An 18,968-nucleotide genomic window follows, 5' to 3' on the forward strand; every position below is an offset into this window, starting at 1 on the left:
GTAAATTGAAATTTATTCACTTTTAATACGTTTACTCATGCATACAGAATATCTAATAGAATTCCACATGAAACACTGAACCCATAGAAACCAGAAACCAAAGACTGTAGAGGCTTAAACTATTAATTAAATCTTCTGACCAGAAAATTTAAATGTTTATTGAACGTATTTACTGAGGCATAGAGATTAGTTCATATTGAAAATGGATTGAATACAGTCTTTACAGTTTACATTAGTAGTGAAGTGATATTGGGGCTTGACAAGCCCGGCTAGTTCAAATTCAACACCTAAATCGATAAAATTCATCATCAGCCAATTAGAAGCTTCGAAAAAAGCGCGCGATTTTGCCAAATACACACGTGACCTGACAGTGTTTAGAGCGTGGAGTAAAAACTACAGGATATCTAATCTAATCAATAATTGAAGACAGGCGATACGTTATCTTTGAAAGTATTTATACATCGGGATATGTCGGCTTGTCACACGGTCAATAATGACGTTGAACTTTTGAGAAGGATACAATTATAGGCGCGGTCAAGTTTCACCGAAGTTGAGACAGGTTTCTTTTTGGCCACTTTTATAAACCTGTCTATGTATGTACTAAAAACCGCCACCCAAAAATGAATGTTTTTAGTAAGAATTTAGTTTTTCTTCGAATTTTTTCCCGTTCAATAGCGTTGCTACCACTACTTCGTGCGTGCTAAGATTTGTGTATGAATAGAAAGTAACTAGAGAGGGGATAGCAAACACCTTCTGTCCAATCATATTGAAGCCCTACGGCGATAACAAAAACCCTCGGATGTTAGGCCTAAAGGTTCATTCTAGCGTAGCACGCGATATACACGCGAATATAGCATGGAACCAAATCTAATCAGTTGGTGAAACACAGAATTGACACCCGTTCCAAACATTTGGCTCTTAAAGCGCGCCAAACTGATCTAAAATTTGTTTACAACAGCGATAATCATTGGTTGCGTAGTAGGTACCGAATCTAAAATTCGCGCGCTTTCTTCGGAAAGGCGCGAAAATGGCGAAATTACGCAAGAAGAAGGGGCGGGAAAAATTACGGAGAACGAAGCCGGTGATTGTAGTTGTAGAAGAGTCGAGTGTGGTAGTAGTAGAGCTAACTCTCGTAGCACCGGCACGGTTGTAGTTGAACGCGCAGTTTCCGGAGAGTCTAAATATAAAAGTACAATGTCTATGGATATAAAGTCGGAACCGTTACGCTATTCCTCGAATCATTTAGGCCTAGACATGGATGGTAGTGGGCTGTCAGTGAGTCCCTCCACGGAGGGTATTGAATTGATCAAGGAATCTTTGCAACACAGCGAAGACACGCTGCAGTACGAAGCGCAGCACGTTTTTGTAGTCTTGGGAGCGTCGGTGAGTGCATTTTTCACGTTTATAACATCAAATTTAACTCTTAAAACCCATAATAAACGCGATATTCAAGGCATATTTTAATTTATTATAAAATGTTATGGAAGAGGGTTAAGGTTAAGCCTTTGGGGTATCATCCATGCTGGGCTGCTGGAATTGCAGTGACTAGTCTCATTTAGGCAATACCCAAGTACATTACCGCGTGTTCATTAGCGATATTGTTGATTTTCTTTGGTATTATCTATAGTTAATGTGTTAATTCATAGTTGTAAATGAGTGTAGATCATTGCATTCTTTGCATTTATTGAAGTAAATTGGTCATTATTGCATGTTGAACAGAGTTAAGGTCTTTCAAAGTTTTTTTGTTAAATCTTCTACCTCTTTCAAAATTAAGATTGTTAAGAATTTTACGCAAGATATCTTGAAGATTAATTTAGACAAAAATATACGAAATTTCAATAGTATCAGCATAAATAGGCCAAATACCCTGTTGTTTTAAGTCAGTAGGATTAAGTTAGGTTTTATTCAATGGGAAATTAGGTGTTAAAGAGTAAGAAATTCAGATTCTGAGCCAAATTAAACATTACTATCCAGTTGTAATTAAATTAATTTTAATCTGTTAACTAACACCTCCAAATTATCTCTGTGTTCTGTTATAGATTTTCGCATTCCCAATAAATAAGTCTACACTTAACGGACCCTCTTTAGAACATAAACACTTAGCTAGGCAGCTTATCTTGTCTGAAGTTGGGGATTTTTTTTATTGACAATTTAATCTAGTTCGACATTGAACTGACATTTTGATATCGGCTGCTTTTAATTTAATTAATAAAAAAACTTAAAACACTTATTTATCAATAAATTTAAAACAACTTTTAAAAAAGTTTGAAAAATCCAAATTTATTATAAAAGATGCAAAAACCCACGTAACGTTCTTCTTAATCTACTATAATACAATTAAGAATTAAAAACCGAAAATAAACTGAACAATTTCAATATTTTTTTTTAAACTTCCAAATAATCAGCTCTAAAATGTTTCAAACGCATTTTAATTCAAAGATTTTGAAATAATTTACCGCTGCATTATAATTACTCTGAGCTGCAATAAATTATTGAGTAGGTGCAGGAATTACTTTTACTTCAAATTTTCATCCTTGTTGGCCGGATTTCTTAATAATTTAGCGGTGTTTTTTCCCTTTAAATTTCAACAGGATTATTTACAGTTAAATTGATTTTGAAATGGGTTGAAAACTTTCCCTGATTCTTTATTTAAAAAATATATTAATCTACTTCGTACAAAATACAGGGTGTTAAGACCACCAAAAGCATATAGATATAAAAACCGAAAGTAGCCTACACTTTGTTGAATATTTCTCGAACCGTGTAATATGTGAAGCCCCCCCCCCTTTATCCCAGAATAGTGTTGACCCCCTCTGCGTATTATTACCTTCCCGACCGTGGAGGGCACGGGGAGCAAGCCGTGAATAGGCTCATAAAGTAGGGAGATACTAGCTCTAGTACCAAAAATGAGCGTTTGGATCGCCAGCATCATCTATTACTTTCTATAAGCCTATGACGTTAAGAAGCTCTTTCCTGATTGGTTAGTTTATTTAAGGGGTTGAGGGAAGGGTAGTTTGGCTGTAGACGACATGTAAACTGAGAAGCAAAGGCCGGGAATTGTTAATGAAGTGTACTTTTGGTTTTTATATCTATTTACTTTTGCTTCTTTAACATTTTGTCCCGAGGGACGCTGTTTACAAATTATGATTGTATTGTTTTAGCAATGACCCCTTATTTAAATGAGCATTGTTTTTCAGTTTCTCGTGTTAAGTTTAAGGGGTCATCCGTAAAATACTCTAATTATGATTTGTAAACGTCATAGAATTACATTTTCGACTCAAAATTGACCCTAGATTCTAGAACCTACTGTATTTTAGTCGTGCTTCCCTTTTTGGAGGAGCACTCTGTAAATTATAGAGTAGCGACACCCCATGTTATTTCCTCATGGTCGAAGATGAGTGACTGCCATTAGTTAATATTAAAGAGATACTTAAGTTGAAAATATATTAAAAATGTTAGTCGAAAAAAAAAAACAACCTTTGATATGGTCAAGAAGTGGTATCTAGTTTATTAGGGAGAAGGTATAAGATGCCTAAGTATTCGCGCGCCATAGTCCCAGTCCCCCTTTCAAAATACAAGGGGGACGTAAAAGGAGGCCGGGCTATTTCGCTGCGTCGCGTTGACGAGAGTTTTCAAGAACCAATGAGATGCTGGTTGTAATTTAGAGGCGGGGATTAACTCCGGACCTACCTACGTTTGGACTGGAGATAAAGCTGGAAATGTGGCGAATTTATACCTTCTGCCTAGTAAACTAGATATCACTTCTTGACATGGTTGTATTGTGAAGAAGAAAATTGTTATTCATAAATATTGACGTAAATAAATATTGACAAAATATTGTTATGGATTCAGATAGCGCCTTAATTAAAAAGAAACGCAATTATACATTTCTGGCATTATTTTTTTTTTTAATTGGTTAATGATAATCACGTGATATCATCACAAATTGAGGTTAAAAATTATCAAAACTTATGACGTCACTCGTTAGTAAAATTGTCAAAATATTTGAGAAGGTTGATTTATATTTTTTCTAGACAACATAAATTATATTATTAACATATTCGAAAAATTCTGCTAGTTTAAGTATCTCTTCGAAAATGGTTACGTATTACTGAAGGAGCTAAGTTGTGGTAATTAGTTCCTTGGATTATCTCTTATAATGGATTAAGGAATTATATACTTGAGTGATTTTGAAGAATTTAGTCAAACGCTTGAGTAGTTGTGTTAGGAAATTACTGTTTATTAAGGAACTCTTTTTTTTGCCGAAGTCACTTTTTGGGGGGGGGGGGGGTTTCACTGGTGGAGGTTTATCGTGAGTGTGCGTACCATTCATCCATTTTGTATCTGTTAGTTAAATTAATTGATTAACTATGCTTTAGGGCATAATTAGGCTGATATTTAATCCTGTTAAATCTGTTATTTTTCATTAACAAATTACAATGGAGTAAAAATAATTATTTCCCTTAAGTGCATTAACATTTTCAAATCGTACAACACAGCGAGTTTGCCTTTAGTTAAATAGTGCTTTATTGTGGTAGATGGTTAGCATTTATCAAGAAGCGATATCTAGTTTACTAGGGAGAAGGTAAATAAATTCGCCACATTTCTAGCTTATTCACCAGTCCAAACGTATAGGGTCCGGAGTTAATCCCCGCCGCCTCTAAATTACATCCAGGCAGCATCTCATTTGTTCTTGAAAACTCACGTCAGCGCGACGCGTATGACGAAAATTACGTATTTTCCGACTGAGGAGAGGCAAAATAGGCCGGGGCCTCCTTTTACGTCCCCCTTGTATTTTGAAAGGGGGACCGGGACTATGGCGTGCGAATACTTAGGCATCTTATATCTTCTGCCTAGTAAACTAGATATCGCTTCTTGGTTGAAGTTGAACCTTTATCTAACAGTAGTTTACTATTAAATGTGTAGAAGTGCGCGTTAGCTTGTGAAGCAAATCTAATTACTTAACATGTGTGACTATTTCCATGTTTTAAGGGGCCCATCAATGTTTGGGAGCGCATATCTCCGTAAATAAATGTTGTAGACCCCCATGTTATTGGCACATTCCACTCATTTTAACCCTAAGAACATAACGCACCTTTAAATTTATCAGAAACTGAGAAACACCCTCTATAAATAACAATATTTGTTATAAGTTAAATCTAATTTTGCATGTAGTTTGAGTTCAACGATTATTGTTTAAAGGTAATTCAATAATTTTGTGTTTAACACTTTAACCTGGAAGGAGAGAGGGTGGAGTGGTAACCTCCGTACCTATAACGTTGCCTCTGTATACCTTACCCATCTACGGACGGCAACGAAGTCCTCCCAGCATCATCAGCGTTTCTGTAGGGTCGTAGGGCAGGGAAACGTCGAGGACGCCCCCCCCCTGTGTCTTAAAAAATAAGCTAGTTCGCATAAAAATACAATAGCGCTACGTGGCAGCACTTAACAATCGCCTATCGAAGGTTAGGGACGTGCGCAAAGGTACACGGGGAGAAATACGGTGCCGCATGTTGCCCATTATCATTACCGCTCCTTCTTATCCCTTCTCCCAGATTAGCCTGTACGATTCACTCTCGGATTCACTGCTAAATCAAGATTAAATTACTGTTTTATATATAAACCTAATTATTTTAAGTGCACAATGGGATCGGTTCAATCCTCCCACGCGTTAAGATTAGGGAAAATCATACGATACTATTATCATAAGTTTATAAGATATGTTCCTTCCATAAGTATGACACTACCAAAGTACCAATACAAGTTCGTAATGCTACTGAGAGACTTACAGTTCTCGAGCCATAACTAGTTCGAGAAGGAGAACGACGGAAGCGAGTCAATTGAAGTCCTAAGTACACTCGATGGCGGTTAATTAATTTTGCAGGACCAAGTTCCATCTAGGTCCTATTTAGTCTGAACTTACTAAGCCCAAATTTGACAACAGCGCCTCATCAGGCGTACGTCGCTTTACCCTGAATCTATGACCTACTTCAATCACTTCAAAATTACAAGCTCATGGCAGTTTGTAACCAGAGATTAACAAACTTATGGAAGGAACATATCTTATCAACTTATGTAGTTATTTTGTTTAAATATAGATATATACTGATAAATATTGATAGTTTAGTATTATTTTTGATAGACACTCTAAATATATCTTATCTAATGTTTTTTAATCTTTTATGTTTAATAGGGTGACTTGGCCAAAAAGAAAATCTACCCAACGCTATGGTAAATATTAAAAATAAAATTTATCTTTACCTAATTTTCCGTTCTTAGCTTTTTTTAAAAATTGAAGTGTGAAGGGATATTTAAGTGTAGTTGTTTTGTATCTGTGTTGTACAGTATCAAAGCTACACTCGCGTGGGTTTGAAAGTCGGATACTAAAAGCATAATAGTTGTTATTTCAAATACATTGTATTTATTTATTAGTGGGTTTGAAGTGTCAAATACGAATTGTAATATTTTGCAACACTAAACAGTAGTGTACAAATAACTTTCTTAATGGGGAAAATTAGGCACAATTAGACGTGATTGTGAGAGGTCTGTGGGGTGTGCTTTGGGCGATTTGGACTCGAAAATCCTGTAACTTCAACCAGGGATAGATTTATTTTTAGAAGTAGGAATGGAGAACAGAGTAATATGTGGGCGCGCGTCAAAGTCCCGGACCCCCTTCCCCGGGACGGGGGGGGGGTATGAAAGAAGAGGCGGGTCATAGCGGCAAAGGTAAAAAGAAATTGCGTATTTTTCGCCGTTCCCATCAGCAACGTCGTCAAAACGTAGTTTAAGTGAGCCAATAAGATAATTTAAACGTATCGTGACGTGTTGGAGGGAGGTGCTCTATACTGGGTGGTCTATGAGTCGGAATGAAGTAAATACTAACAGTTCTCCATTCTTACTTCTAAAATTAAATCTATCCCTGCCAGTACCCATCTCTTTGGAACTCATGGTGTTCCAAAAAGGAGTGATTTAGAATCGAAAATGTTTTATGAAGTTTTTGCCTTATTCATATATTTTATCTTGAAAACTGATACACATTAAGTTTTAGTCGGGGTTACGTTACCTAGCTTTTATACTATTATTACAAAACACACGATATACCCACTTAAGTATCGCTTTAATATCCGCTATTGATTTGGAAATAAAGTCAAGGCCAAATAATAAAGAAAGAAAGAAAAAACCGAATTTCTTCTGCTAAAACGTTTGTAAGCCGGCAGCGCTCTTTTCCAATACTTTGTTGATATTGTATAAAGTTTTCTAAATATGGGTCAAATAGGTTTAACGTATAAGCGTTAGGAACTATTTCTTAAGCTTAATTTAAGTCCTAGATTTAGTTTTTATTCAATGGGAGGTTTTTATGCGTGTAATATCACAAACGTATTAGGCGTATAAAAATTGCCTTTTAATGGTTTTACTTTTTCTTTATCGAAGTTTTTATTAGAGTTGTATATGACCTATATTGTTAATTAAAGTTAATTTGATAATTTTTGGGGTGCAATACCTTTTTGTTAGGTTTTTTTTGGGATGTGATAACGTTTTTGTTTTTTGGCGTTTATGCATTTTTGGTTAATTTGTCAATTTTATTGGGTGTGTTATATTTTTTGTTTATTTGTCAATTTTATTGGGTGTGTTATATTTTTTGTTTATTTGTCAATTTTATTGGGTGTGTTATATTTTTTGTTTATTTGTCAATTTTATTGGGTGTGTTATATTTTTTGTTTATTTGTCAATTTTATTGGGTGTGTTATATTTTTTGTTTATTTGTCAATTTTATTGGGTGTGTTATATTTTTTTTTGTTAATTTGTCAATTTTATTGGGTGTGTTATATTTTTTTTTGTTAATTTGTTATTTTTGTTTTGTTTAATTATTAAATTTTTTAAGTTATAACTTTAGTGTAATAATTTTTTTTAGGGTTTTATAATTTATTTTGTTAATTTGTTTATTGTTTTTGGAGTGTAAATAATATTTTTACTAATTTGTTTATTGTTTTTGGAGTGTAAATAATATTTTTACTAATTTGTTAATATTTTTTTGGTGGTGCAATAATTATTTTTGGTCAATCTGTTAATTTTTTAGGGCTCTGTACAGAGATGGGTTAACACCTACAAAGACCACCTTCATCGGTTATGCCAGGTCAAAATTGACCATTCCAGATCTGAGAACCAAAATTCAGCCTTACACAAAAGTAATTATGATTATTATTAATTAGCGTTTTTGCGTGTATTTTTTACTTATTGTTAGAAGCTTTGTAGTTACAGTGGTATTTGGTGAATTGAAATTTTTGGATTTTAACCTTTAGGCATATATATTTCAAACTTATGAACATCATAGTTTTTAGAATGAATTTAACTTCAAATTACGTATTAAACCAGCCCCCCCCCCCAAAAAAAAATTGTACAATTTTAGACGGTAAACGCTCTCTATTAAATACCAAAAATTTATATATTTATATAAATTATAGTTTTATTATATGAAGATTATAGTTTTTTAAATGGCTTTACTCGGTTTAAATTTCAGCCTTCAATTATGAACAATAAAATATTTTTTGAATTGTTCTTTGAATCACAAACACAACACCGATCTACGACTTAAAAGTTTCTGTTTAGCGATATGCCGTTACATCTTACTTAAAAACGCATATTTATACCAAGAAATTGAAGAAAATAATGATTTGACTTTAAAAAGATACTTTTTCATTGTGTTTATCACAAAGCGACATAATTGTGTACATCCTTCATGAATATAAAATAATACCTATAAATAATTTATATTTGATAGGTGAAAGATTCGCAACAAAGCCGTTTTGACGAATTTTTCAAAATCAACCACTATTGCGCCGGTTCTTACGATAATGGCGATGATTTTGAAAACTTAAATAAGGAAATTTCCCGTTTTGAAGTTGGATCCAAGGCCAACCGTCTCTTCTACTTGGCCCTTCCTCCTACTGTATTTCAAGTTGTAACGAAAAATATTAAAGAACATTGCATGGCCACAAAGTGAGTAATACCACTTTCACTATAAACCCCCGTTCCCCTCCCTTTTATATCTCTCCGAGTGACGATGGCGTCACGGAGAGGTATTAAACTAGACGTGTCTGTGTGTGTCTGTGACCGTGTTCGCAGTTAGCAAATCGGAGCAAACGTGTTCGCAGAAAGCAATTTTTCGCTTCTACTCCATTATCATTGTTAGGGTTAGGATTTACGTGGGCGATCGGCTCGGGTTACGAGAAACGTCTAGCCTCCCAATGGCAGAATTTTCACCAAAAGATCACGCAATTGCGGGTTTTCTTATCATTTATAGTGAATCAATCGCCTTATATACCCTAAATTTCCAATAATTGTTAAAGAGGCGTACGCTTGAATTCAAACGTCAACAATAGCTATGTTTAAAATGATTTTAGGAATAAAGTTTCTTAAAACGATTTAAATAGAAGTAAGGTAAATTACTGCCGATTAAAATAATTAATATCAATTATATTTATTTAATTATATCGCCTTTTATACCCTAACTTTCCAAAAATTGTTAAAGAGGCATACGCTTGAATTCAAACCACAACAATAGCCATGTTTAAAATGATTTTAGGAATGAAGTTTATTAAAACGATTTAACTATAATTAAGGTAAATTAATGGCGATTAAAATAATTAATATCAATTATATTTATTTAATTATTTAAGAAAAACCTCTTAATTGCGTCTCGACTCGGAGAGGTTTATTTTGGTTTCCCAACTTGTTATTTCCTAAGTTTAATAGAGAACTTTCGAAATTCTGGGGTACAATTGAATAGAGTATAGTGTTTGAGTAACTTGTGACAGTCTTATGGCAAGAAGCGATATCCAGTTTACTAGGAAGAAGGTATAAGATTGCGTCTCGACTCGGAGAGGTTTATTTTGGTTTCCCAACTTGTTCAATATTGATAACTCCGGTTTGCGGTTTCTATCCCACCCGCCCTTACAATCAACCTTGCGTAACAGCTTTTGCTGTCAGGACTCAGGAGGTGCAGCATTCCTTGATCTCTAACGTTGACCTTAATTAATAATTCTTATTCTACGTCTGTACTTTTGGATTTCAAATTTTAATGTGTCTGAAGTACTTTCTAGCTGATGATGGGTGTTCGTAGGTTTTACTTGCATTGTTGTATTGTTCAATATTTTCAAATTTATGCGTCTGTTTTTGAAGTAGAATTATTTTGAATAGGGATTAATTTATTCTATTGAAATTTTATTTGAATTGTGGGTTATATTATGGAGTTTGGGATATTAGATTGGGCGCGGTGATAAGGGTTTTCACTTGTCAATAGAGGTTAATAAAACATAGCGAACTGCGCAATCGCCTGAAAATTAAAAAGAAATAAACCAAAAGAAAACATAGTCCCTGGCAATTTAAAACGAATACTCGTTTTCTTTTCGAAATTAACACCTTGGGAACGAGTACTCGGTTTAGGAAACTGTATTCGAATTTGTTTTCGAACTATCGTTTTGTAAGAGTACTCGTTTTCTCCAAAAAGCAAATCGATTCGAATTAATCGAATAATATTCGAAAATTCGCGCAGCCCTACTACAAAGTATTGGAGAAATTACGGGAAAAGTCATGGAAATGTGAAGCCCTTAAATATTGTAGAAATTCCGCGAAATCCTGGAGGTAATATGAAAATCCGGAAAACTTATGGAGAAATTAAAGGAAAAGGCCTAAATTTGAAAGGTGTTTAAATATTGGAGAAATTAGAGGAAAATCCTGAAAATAATATGAACATCCTAAAAGCTATTGGAGAAATTAGAGTAAAAGTCCTGGAAATTTGAAAGGCCTGGAAACATTGTATATAATTGTGAATTCTGACGCTATAAACTAAGGTGGTTTGTTTTGTATCTGTGCTGTTTAAAAATAACTAAGGGTAGGGGTTGAGAAATATTGCTTTGTCAGGAACTGATTAGTTCAAGATGTTCTATAAACTAAAAATAATTTTAAAGCATCTCGTCAGAAAAACACGTAATTGTGGTGCAGGGGTGCGATTTGGGAGTAGCTCGTGCGATGTCACCATGACCCAAGTGTAGTGAGTTTACTAAAATAGTAAATACTACAGCATGACTACAGTAACCGCCAAAAAAATATGGGAGATAAGGATTCTCCGTGTCGCACCTTCTATTTTTTTATTTTCTGATTTTGTAGTTATGTTTCAATTACAAAATTGAGTTTTGTAGGGACAAAGGTTCCGTAAATCCTAATTAACAATTACAACCTCAGAAACTGCAATCTTACATTTTATTTTATATGCTAATTGAAAACGGCGTGTTGGCATTTAGTTTTATAAATTAATTAATTTTATTCCTGGTGTATAGAAGTATTAACCTTGATGTGTTTGCGATTTTTGAAGTACTAGTATTTTGTGAGAAGGAAGAATTTAGCTTAATACCTTAGCAAACAGGAAACATTCCTTGAGATTAAGAGCAAATAAAGGCTTTCAAAAGCAGTGCCGCTGTATTTAAAAATATTGGAAGAATTATGACCAATTGGCCATATGTCTAATCAGCGCCACTAGCGGATGGTCTGAGAACTACTCCCATAGAGACTAGGTATATTTAAGAGGGTTTGCAGAATTTCCGCCAGGTGGCTCGAACGCCGCGCCATCTGACGGAAATTCTGCAAACCCGCTTAAATATACCTAGACTCTATGGGAGTAGTTTTCAGACCATCCGCTAGTGGCGCTGATTAGACATATGGCCAATTGTATTAAAAATTCAATTTATTACAGCAACTATCACAATTCATATTAATTTTTTATAATTTGTTAGAGGAACTATATCACCTTTAACGTTTAGAAAATATATTTTAGACCAACAAACGCTGATCACATCATAAAATAAAAATAATTTATTAGACCAACTAGGCCTATTTCACGTTTTAAAATAAAAATAATTTATTAAACCAATTAGCGTTAGTCTTTTTTTAAAAAAAATTTTAGACCAACAATTAAGCGCCCTTCATATTAAAAAAAATACGTTTTTAGACCAATTAGCGTCCCTCTTTTTAATTTTTTTTACACAAATTAGCACTTGTCATATAAAAATAAAATTTAGACCAATTAGCGCCCCTCATATTAAAAAAAAGTTCGTTTTTAGACCAATTAGCGTCCCTCTTTTTAATTTTTTTTACACAAATTAGCACTCGTCATATAAAAATAAAATTTAGACCAATTAGCGCCCCTCATATTAAAAAAAATATTCTAAATTTATTTTCAGAGGATGGACGAGAATTATTATCGAAAAGCCTTTTGGTCGTGACTCCGAATCTTCCGCCGAATTATCCAATCATTTAAGTTCGCTTTTCAAAGAAGAAGAATTATATCGTATCGATCACTACTTAGGGAAAGAAATGGTGCAAAATTTGATGATTTTAAGGTAAGTCCCATATGTTAAAGGGCCGGGCTGACGGACCCCAGTCCTCTCCTTTTTTCACATCCGCTATGCTAAGCTCTATGAGGAAGATCGTCGTTTGTCCCATAGTCCGAACAGCCCCTTTTTAATTAATAACATTAATTTGAAATTCAAGCAGTTAATTGATATTATAAACCATTTTATAATCTTAATTAGATTTGCTAATCGAATCTTTGGCCCAACATGGAACCGTGACAACATTTCCAACATCATGATCTCATTCAAGGAACCTTTTGGTACTCAGGGTCGGGGTGGTTATTTTGACGAATTTGGAATAATTAGGTAGGTATTTTTTTACGGAAAACAATACGTTGTAACAGGGATAGATTTAATTATAGAAGTAGGAATGGAGAACAGAGTAATCTGGGAGTGGGCGAGCGTCAAAATCCCGGACGGACCCCCATCCACGGGACGGAGGGGGAGGGGGTATGAATAAAGAGGCGGGAGGGTCATAGCGACAGAGGTAAAAAGGAATTACGTCATTATTTTTCGCCGTCCCCTTCAGCAACGTCATCAAAACGTAGTTTAAGTGAGCCAATAAGATATGATTTAAACTTTTCGTTGCATTACGTGTTGGAGGGAGGGGCTCTATACTGGGTGGTCTATGAATCGGAATAACTGAAGTAAATACTAACCGTTCCGTTCTCCATTCCTACTTCTAAAATCAAATCTATTCCTGGTTGTAAGGACAGGCATTAAAGCTAAGCTTTTCTGTGGCTATCAGAAACTTATGGAAATCGAAATAAACGCTACTATATCGATCGTTTCAAGACGATAAAGGTCTAATCTTTAATTTTATTGTATCTTTCATTTAGAGACGTAATGCAAAACCATTTGCTACAAATTTTGTGCTTAGTGGCAATGGAAAAGCCAATATCCACCCGTCCTGAAGACATCCGTGACGAGAAAGTTAAAGTACTTAAAGCTATGGCACCGGTAAAGTTAGAAAACGTTGTCTTGGGACAATACGTCGGTGACCCCAACGCTGAAGGCGATAACAAACTAGGGTATTTAGATGATCCAACTGTTCCCAAAGGATCGGTAACTCCTACTTACGCTATGGCTACTTGCTTCATTAACAACGAAAGATGGAGTGGGATTCCGTTCTTTTTAAGATGCGGCAAAGGTAAGGGTTCACTTTTTAATCAGTTTTGTTAGGTTTTTATTTTAATTTTAATGGTTTAATTGTTTATTTTAATTTTAATGTTTTAATGTATATTTTAATTATTTGTAGCTTTGAATGAAAGGAAAGCTGAAGTTAGGATTCAGTACAAGGATGTTGCCGCTGATATTTTTAACGATACTTGTAAAAGAAACGAATTGGTTATTAGAGTACAACCTGGTGAAGCCTTATACGTTAAAATGACCACTAAGAAACCCGGAATGACTTTTGATATGGAAGAAACTGAACTAGATCTGACTTATGGTAGTAGATATCAGGTAATACGTTGTTTTTACCCCTTTTTTTTATTCTTTTGTGGGTTGATCTAGGGTTGGTAGGGGTTGGAATTTTATTCGGGACAGGAGCGAGTAAAACAAGAAATAACTGGGTTGAAGTCAGGGAGTGAAACATAAAACCAGTGAAAAAGCCATTTTGAAGTCGGGGAAGAGAGAAATATCAGGGAAAAACGGGTTTGAAGTCTGGTAGAGGGAGTTAAAACATGGAAAAAGGGGTTTGAAGTCGGGTAGAGGGGGTTAAAATATGGAAAAATGGGTTTGAAGTCGGGTAGAGAGGGGGGATAAACATGGGAAAACATTGTTTGAAGTCGGGTGGAGATGTGGGGATAAACGGGAAAACATTGTTTGAAGTCGGGTAGAGAGGGGGGGATAAACGGGAAAACATTGTTTGAAGTCGGATGGAGATGTGGGGATAAACGGGAAAACATTGTTTGAAGTCGGATGGAGATGTGGGGATAAACGGGAAAACATTGTTTGAAGTCGGGTAGAGAGGGGGGATAAACGGGAAAACATTGTTTGAAGTCGGGTAGAGAGGGGGATAAACGGGAAAACATTGTTTGAAGTCGGGTGGAGAGGGGGGGGGATAAACGGGAAAACATTGTTTGAAGTCGGGTGGAGAGGGGGGGGGGATAAACGGGAAAACATTGTTTGAAGTCGGGTGGAGAGGGGGGGGATAAACGGGAAAACATTGTTTGAAGTTGGGTGGAGAGAGGGGGGAGAAAAACGGGAAAACGTTGTTTGAAGTCGGGTAGAGAGGGGGTATAAACGGGAAAACGCGGTTTGAAGTCGGGTAGAGGGGGGTGTATAACCGGGAAAACGTTGTTTGAAGTCGGGTGTAGAGAGGGGCGGAAAACGGGGAAACGCTGCTTGAAGTCGGGTGTAGAGGGGCGGAAAACGGGGAAACGCTGCTTGAAGTCGGGTGTAGAGGGGGGGAAAAACGGGAAAACACGGTTTGAAGTCGGGTATAGAGGGGGAAAACGGGAAAACACTGTTTGAAGTCGGGTGTAGAGGGGGGGGGGAAACGGGAAAACTCTGCTTGAAGTCGGATAAAGAGGGGGGGGGAAACGGGAAAACTCTGCTTGAAGTCGGATAAAGAGGGGGGGGAAACGGGAAAACGCGGTTTGAAGTCGGGTGTTAGAGGGGGGGGAACGGGAAAACACTGCTTGAAGTCGGGTGTAGAGGGGGGGGAAACGAGAAAACAGGTTTGAAGTCGGGTGTAGAGGGGGAAAAACGGGAAAACTCTGCTTGAAGTCGGGTGTAGAGGGGGGGGGGAAACGAGAAAACAGGTTTGAAGTCGGGTGTAGAGGGGGAAAAACGGGAAAACTCTGCTTGAAGTCGGGTGTAGAGGGGGGAAAACGGGAAAACACTGAAATCAGTAAAGAGTGGGAAAACCTGTAACTCATTTGTAAATTTCTATCAACAGGGAGTCGCGCTTCCCGATGCCTACGAACGATTAATACTGGATGTATTTTGCGGCAGTCGTATGAACTTTGTTAGGTCTGATGAACTTGCCGAAGCTTGGAGAGTATTTACGCCTTTACTTAAACAGATTGAAACCGAAAAAATACCACCGATTGAATACCGATATGGAAGGTAGGCATTCAAAATCATACTTAATTAATAAACTAATCGATATAATTAATAAAAAATAAAAATATTAAAACCAATATTTCAATTTAGCCGTGGACCCCAAGAGGCTGACGAACTCGCTTCTAAATTTGATTTTAAGTTTTACGGAACATACAGATGGGTCAAACCCGCTCATCATTAATCAAAATTAATTAATTTAATTCACTTTTTTTGTACTAAAAATACAAAAAAATTAAAAATACAAAAAAATCATATTTTCCAGTAATACAGTATTTAAAGAACGGTTGAATTTAGACCATATTTTGAAGTTTTTTTCACTTCACTTGTCGTTTTTATAAACTTTCGAGTTTATTAGTAGCATAATGTTGGGCTTTTTTTACGGATTTCTTCAATAAATGATCAAAAAAACAAATTTATAATATTAATAATAAAAATATACTAAATTTGATTGTTCCTAAACGTTATTTCAATTTGTTTTTGTTATTTTTTTTCTAGTGAGTGTTGCGAAAAAAATAAAGATTTGATGTTTTTTGTGTTATTTTATTATTATTAGAGAATATCAAAATTTAATATTGATACCGTTAGTCGCAGTTACGAAATTTATTATTATATTATAGTTAGTCGTTTAAAAATCAAACTTTGAAATAAAAAAAAAAAATAATAAGAAATGGTTTTTCACCAACAATTTTTTTTTTGGGAAAAATAATTTTTGTAATAATTTTTCACTATTATATATTTAATAAAATGTTTTTAACTGGTTTCTAAAATTGCTTATTTATTATTTTCTTTAATTTTAAGCTAAAATTTCAGCAAAACTTAAAATAACGGCCTTTTTTTAAATATGAAAGAAGTTCCGGCTAGCAGACGACATTAAACAAATGGCGGATGGCACAGTAATTAAATGCTAATTATTTTGTAATAAGACATCCATTATTTTGTTTAATATTTTTCCTTTTATATTTAGACAAAGGCCGTTATTTTAAGGTTTCTGAACATTTCCTTTTTAAAGCTTATTTTTTAATGAAACTACTAATTTAATTTAGTATACACACATAAGTTTTGCTTTGCAGTAAACCCAGTTCCCCAAAAGCTACAAAAGTCGAGAAATTAGAGCAAAATATAAAATTTGGAGTTATAATCTATATAGGAATTAAATAATTAAAGCTCTTTAATTAAAATACAGTTTAAAATATTATTAAAAGAAAAAAAAAATCAGTCCGCCCGAACAGGGACTCGAACCCTGGACCGTTAGGTTAAAAGCCTAACGCTCTACCGACTGAGCTATCCGGGCTGACAGAAAACAGACAAAGGATAAATTTTATACCAGCCATCTATTGACCTATTTCCACTTTCTGGTGGGATTGGTTGATATTTTAAAATGCCGGTTAACGGTTTAATTCTCATTTCTGTTGATATAAAAGTATTTTATTTTATTTAAATAAGGTGTATTAATTAATAATTAAAAGCAAGTAACACATATTACAATGTAATTATTACAAAATAATGAATATACGCGAAAGAAATTTGAAATTGTGTTGGCCAATAATATTGGAGCCGGTGTCCTTCCTTGCTCTTGATTGGATAAGCTAGTACTCTCTGTATTTCCAAAGTTGCGTTTTGACCAATGAGATAGAATATATATATAAACCTAGAGTCACAACGTGAGATCTCGAGATCGATGTTTCGCGATACACCTTTTTGTCGAGCATGAATCTTTATCAAATACGGGTGGCGCCACCCTAAGAACTTTTTTATTACCGTCTGCTGCTATAATCTGTGTAACAAGCTGTCAAGATAGTTTTTAAACGTGTTAAATAAAATACGCGAGTTAAATAATAAAAACTCTAGTCCTTTTTAATCTAATAAATAGATGAAATAAAAATCATAACGATGTTTCTGATTGCAAATAAGCGAGTAAAAGTTGTAATTAGTTCCGCTAGAGGCTCCCAGGTGGCGCTGTCATGTTTTGATAAACGTGCTTGATAAAAACAATGTGTTTCGCGGTAAGCCGATTTGAATTGTAACTCTATCTATCTCATTGGTTTTGACTCTTGACTCGTCTTGACAAGGGTCTTGAGTTACGAAGTGAGCGTCCCTTTCTCAATTAGAGAATTTTGACCAATTTTAGTTAATTATGCTTATTACAAATAACAAAGCTCGTACTTTATGCTAATAATATACCTAAATCGACAAAGAAATTGAGTTGTATTTATTGAACATTTGTGAAAAGTCGCACGTGACGTAAAGTCTTGCTTGAAAAGGTTTTTAAGCCTTTGTCAAATATCGGGCGCGTATTTGAAATTCTGTACTTTGACCAAGGAGGCCTCCTTGCTTTGACCTAGCTTTGACGTGGTGAATTGCTCTGGCAGTGCAGTTTTTTTCGGGCCACACTTTTTTACAGAATTACAGAAAGTGCCTACAAGCTTGGATGAAGAATAGTTACAAGTTACGAGTCTAAGAGGGAAAGGCGCGGGGTAAAACTCTGCCTTCCATCTCGCTTTTTAGCCCCACCGCTGTGTGTGTTTTGGATCTGAGAGTGCACAAACACAGCACTAGAGCAACTCTCTTGTATCTCCGGATACTTAGGGTTGCCTACCCCCTTTTCCCGTCGAAAGGGTGTATTGTCTATCGCGCTTTGTAAAACGCATAGTTGTCGAGGGGCCTTTAATAAATCACGTCACGTGCTAGGGGTACTAGTAACTTGTATACCCCATATCATGTAATCCAAAAATAATTAGCCCACACAGATGATAGCTTTTGGGTCTAGTAAGCGCCCTAGTCCTATTGTTTTGCGTCATATTTAATAAATTTTAATGTGATCAAATTTCTCCAATATAACCCATCACACCAATTTTTTCCTGGATAACTGTTGTGTTAATTCTTTTGTTATTTAATAATTTAATGGTTCAAAACGGAGGAGTGCTGTTGTTTTAAATTGATAAAATAACATCAAAACCATTAACAAAACTTACAAAAATTATTCCATTAATTTATACAGAGTGTTTCAAAAAGGGTAGTTGCATCGAGAAACTGTGTTGCCTTTAATTTAATCGTCGCAATCTCAAATATATATGTACCAACTTAGATTGAATTCCATCCAAAATTAAGTTAAATGAAAGCGTTCTGATAAAATAGTGTCTTGTAGGCACCCAGGTTATGTAAAATTCAAAAGTTGTAGACACCCAGGTTATGTAAAATTCAAAAGTTGTAGACACCCAGGTTATGTAAAATTCAAAAGTTGTAGACACCCAGGTTATGTAAAATTCAAAAGTTGTAGACACCCAGGTTATGTAAAATTCAAAAGTTGTAGACACCCAGGTTATGTAAAATTCAAAAGTTGTAGACACCCAGGTTATGTAAAATTCAAAATTTGTAGGCCACTTATATTTGAGAATAATTGCTCAGAATTAACTTTAAATCGCGTTTAAATTAAGCAGCGCAATCTCAAATGTATATGTACCAACTTAGATCGAATTCCATCCAAAATTA

At 35.1% G+C, this 18,968-nt stretch overlaps 2 protein-coding genes and 1 non-coding gene across 7 annotated transcripts in view; 2 read left to right on the top strand and 1 right to left on the bottom strand.

Annotated features, from left to right (window-relative positions):
* The first annotated feature begins 865 nt into the window (after window positions 1–865).
* Zw (glucose-6-phosphate 1-dehydrogenase Zw) lies at window positions 866–16,237 on the top strand. Its single transcript, XM_089855189.1, has 10 exons — window positions 866–1,383; window positions 6,194–6,231; window positions 8,078–8,186; window positions 8,780–8,997; window positions 12,237–12,395; window positions 12,588–12,713; window positions 13,247–13,557; window positions 13,666–13,871; window positions 15,313–15,482; window positions 15,570–16,237. Exons 1-10 carry the CDS (start codon window positions 1,195–1,197, stop codon window positions 15,658–15,660), a joined length of 1,617 nt encoding a protein of 538 aa, XP_089711315.1. The 5' UTR covers window positions 866–1,194; the 3' UTR covers window positions 15,661–16,237.
* Window positions 16,238–16,697: 460 nt separating this feature from the next.
* Window positions 16,698–16,770, bottom strand: TRNAK-UUU (transfer RNA lysine (anticodon UUU)). Its single transcript has one exon. It is a non-coding gene; the product is annotated as a tRNA-Lys (tRNA).
* A 766-nt stretch (window positions 16,771–17,536) lies between these two features.
* Window positions 17,537–18,968, top strand: part of LOC149618695 (queuosine-tRNA galactosyltransferase-like) — a 30,803-nt gene continuing 29,371 nt past the window's right edge. For 4 of the 5 annotated variants that reach the window (XR_016375431.1, XR_016375432.1, XM_089855202.1 and 1 more), the window contains exon 1: window positions 17,537–17,852. The gene's annotated coding sequence lies outside the window, so the exon portion shown is untranslated. The remainder of the gene's footprint in view (window positions 17,853–18,968) is intronic. The other variant, XM_089855201.1, reaches the window with a different exon arrangement.

This window comes from Phalangium opilio, unplaced genomic scaffold (assembly GCF_054372755.1).
Source record: "Phalangium opilio isolate 3A_F unplaced genomic scaffold, DU_Popi_V2 ptg000209l_1, whole genome shotgun sequence".
Taxonomy (NCBI): Eukaryota; Metazoa; Arthropoda; class Arachnida; order Opiliones; family Phalangiidae; genus Phalangium; species Phalangium opilio.

What these genes read in the sequence shown, in the direction of transcription:
- Zw (XM_089855189.1), top strand. Translation starts at nt 1,195, where the DNA reads ATGTCTATGGATATAAAGTCGGAACCGTTACGCTATTCCTCGAATCAT. An exon ending in GACGAATTTGGAATAATTAG is followed by an intron (nt 12,714 to 13,246) that starts GTAGGTATTTTT and finishes TCTTTCATTTAG; the next exon opens with AGACGTAATGCAAAACCATT. An exon ending in CTTTTTAAGATGCGGCAAAG is followed by an intron (nt 13,558 to 13,665) that starts GTAAGGGTTCAC and finishes AATTATTTGTAG; the next exon opens with CTTTGAATGAAAGGAAAGCT.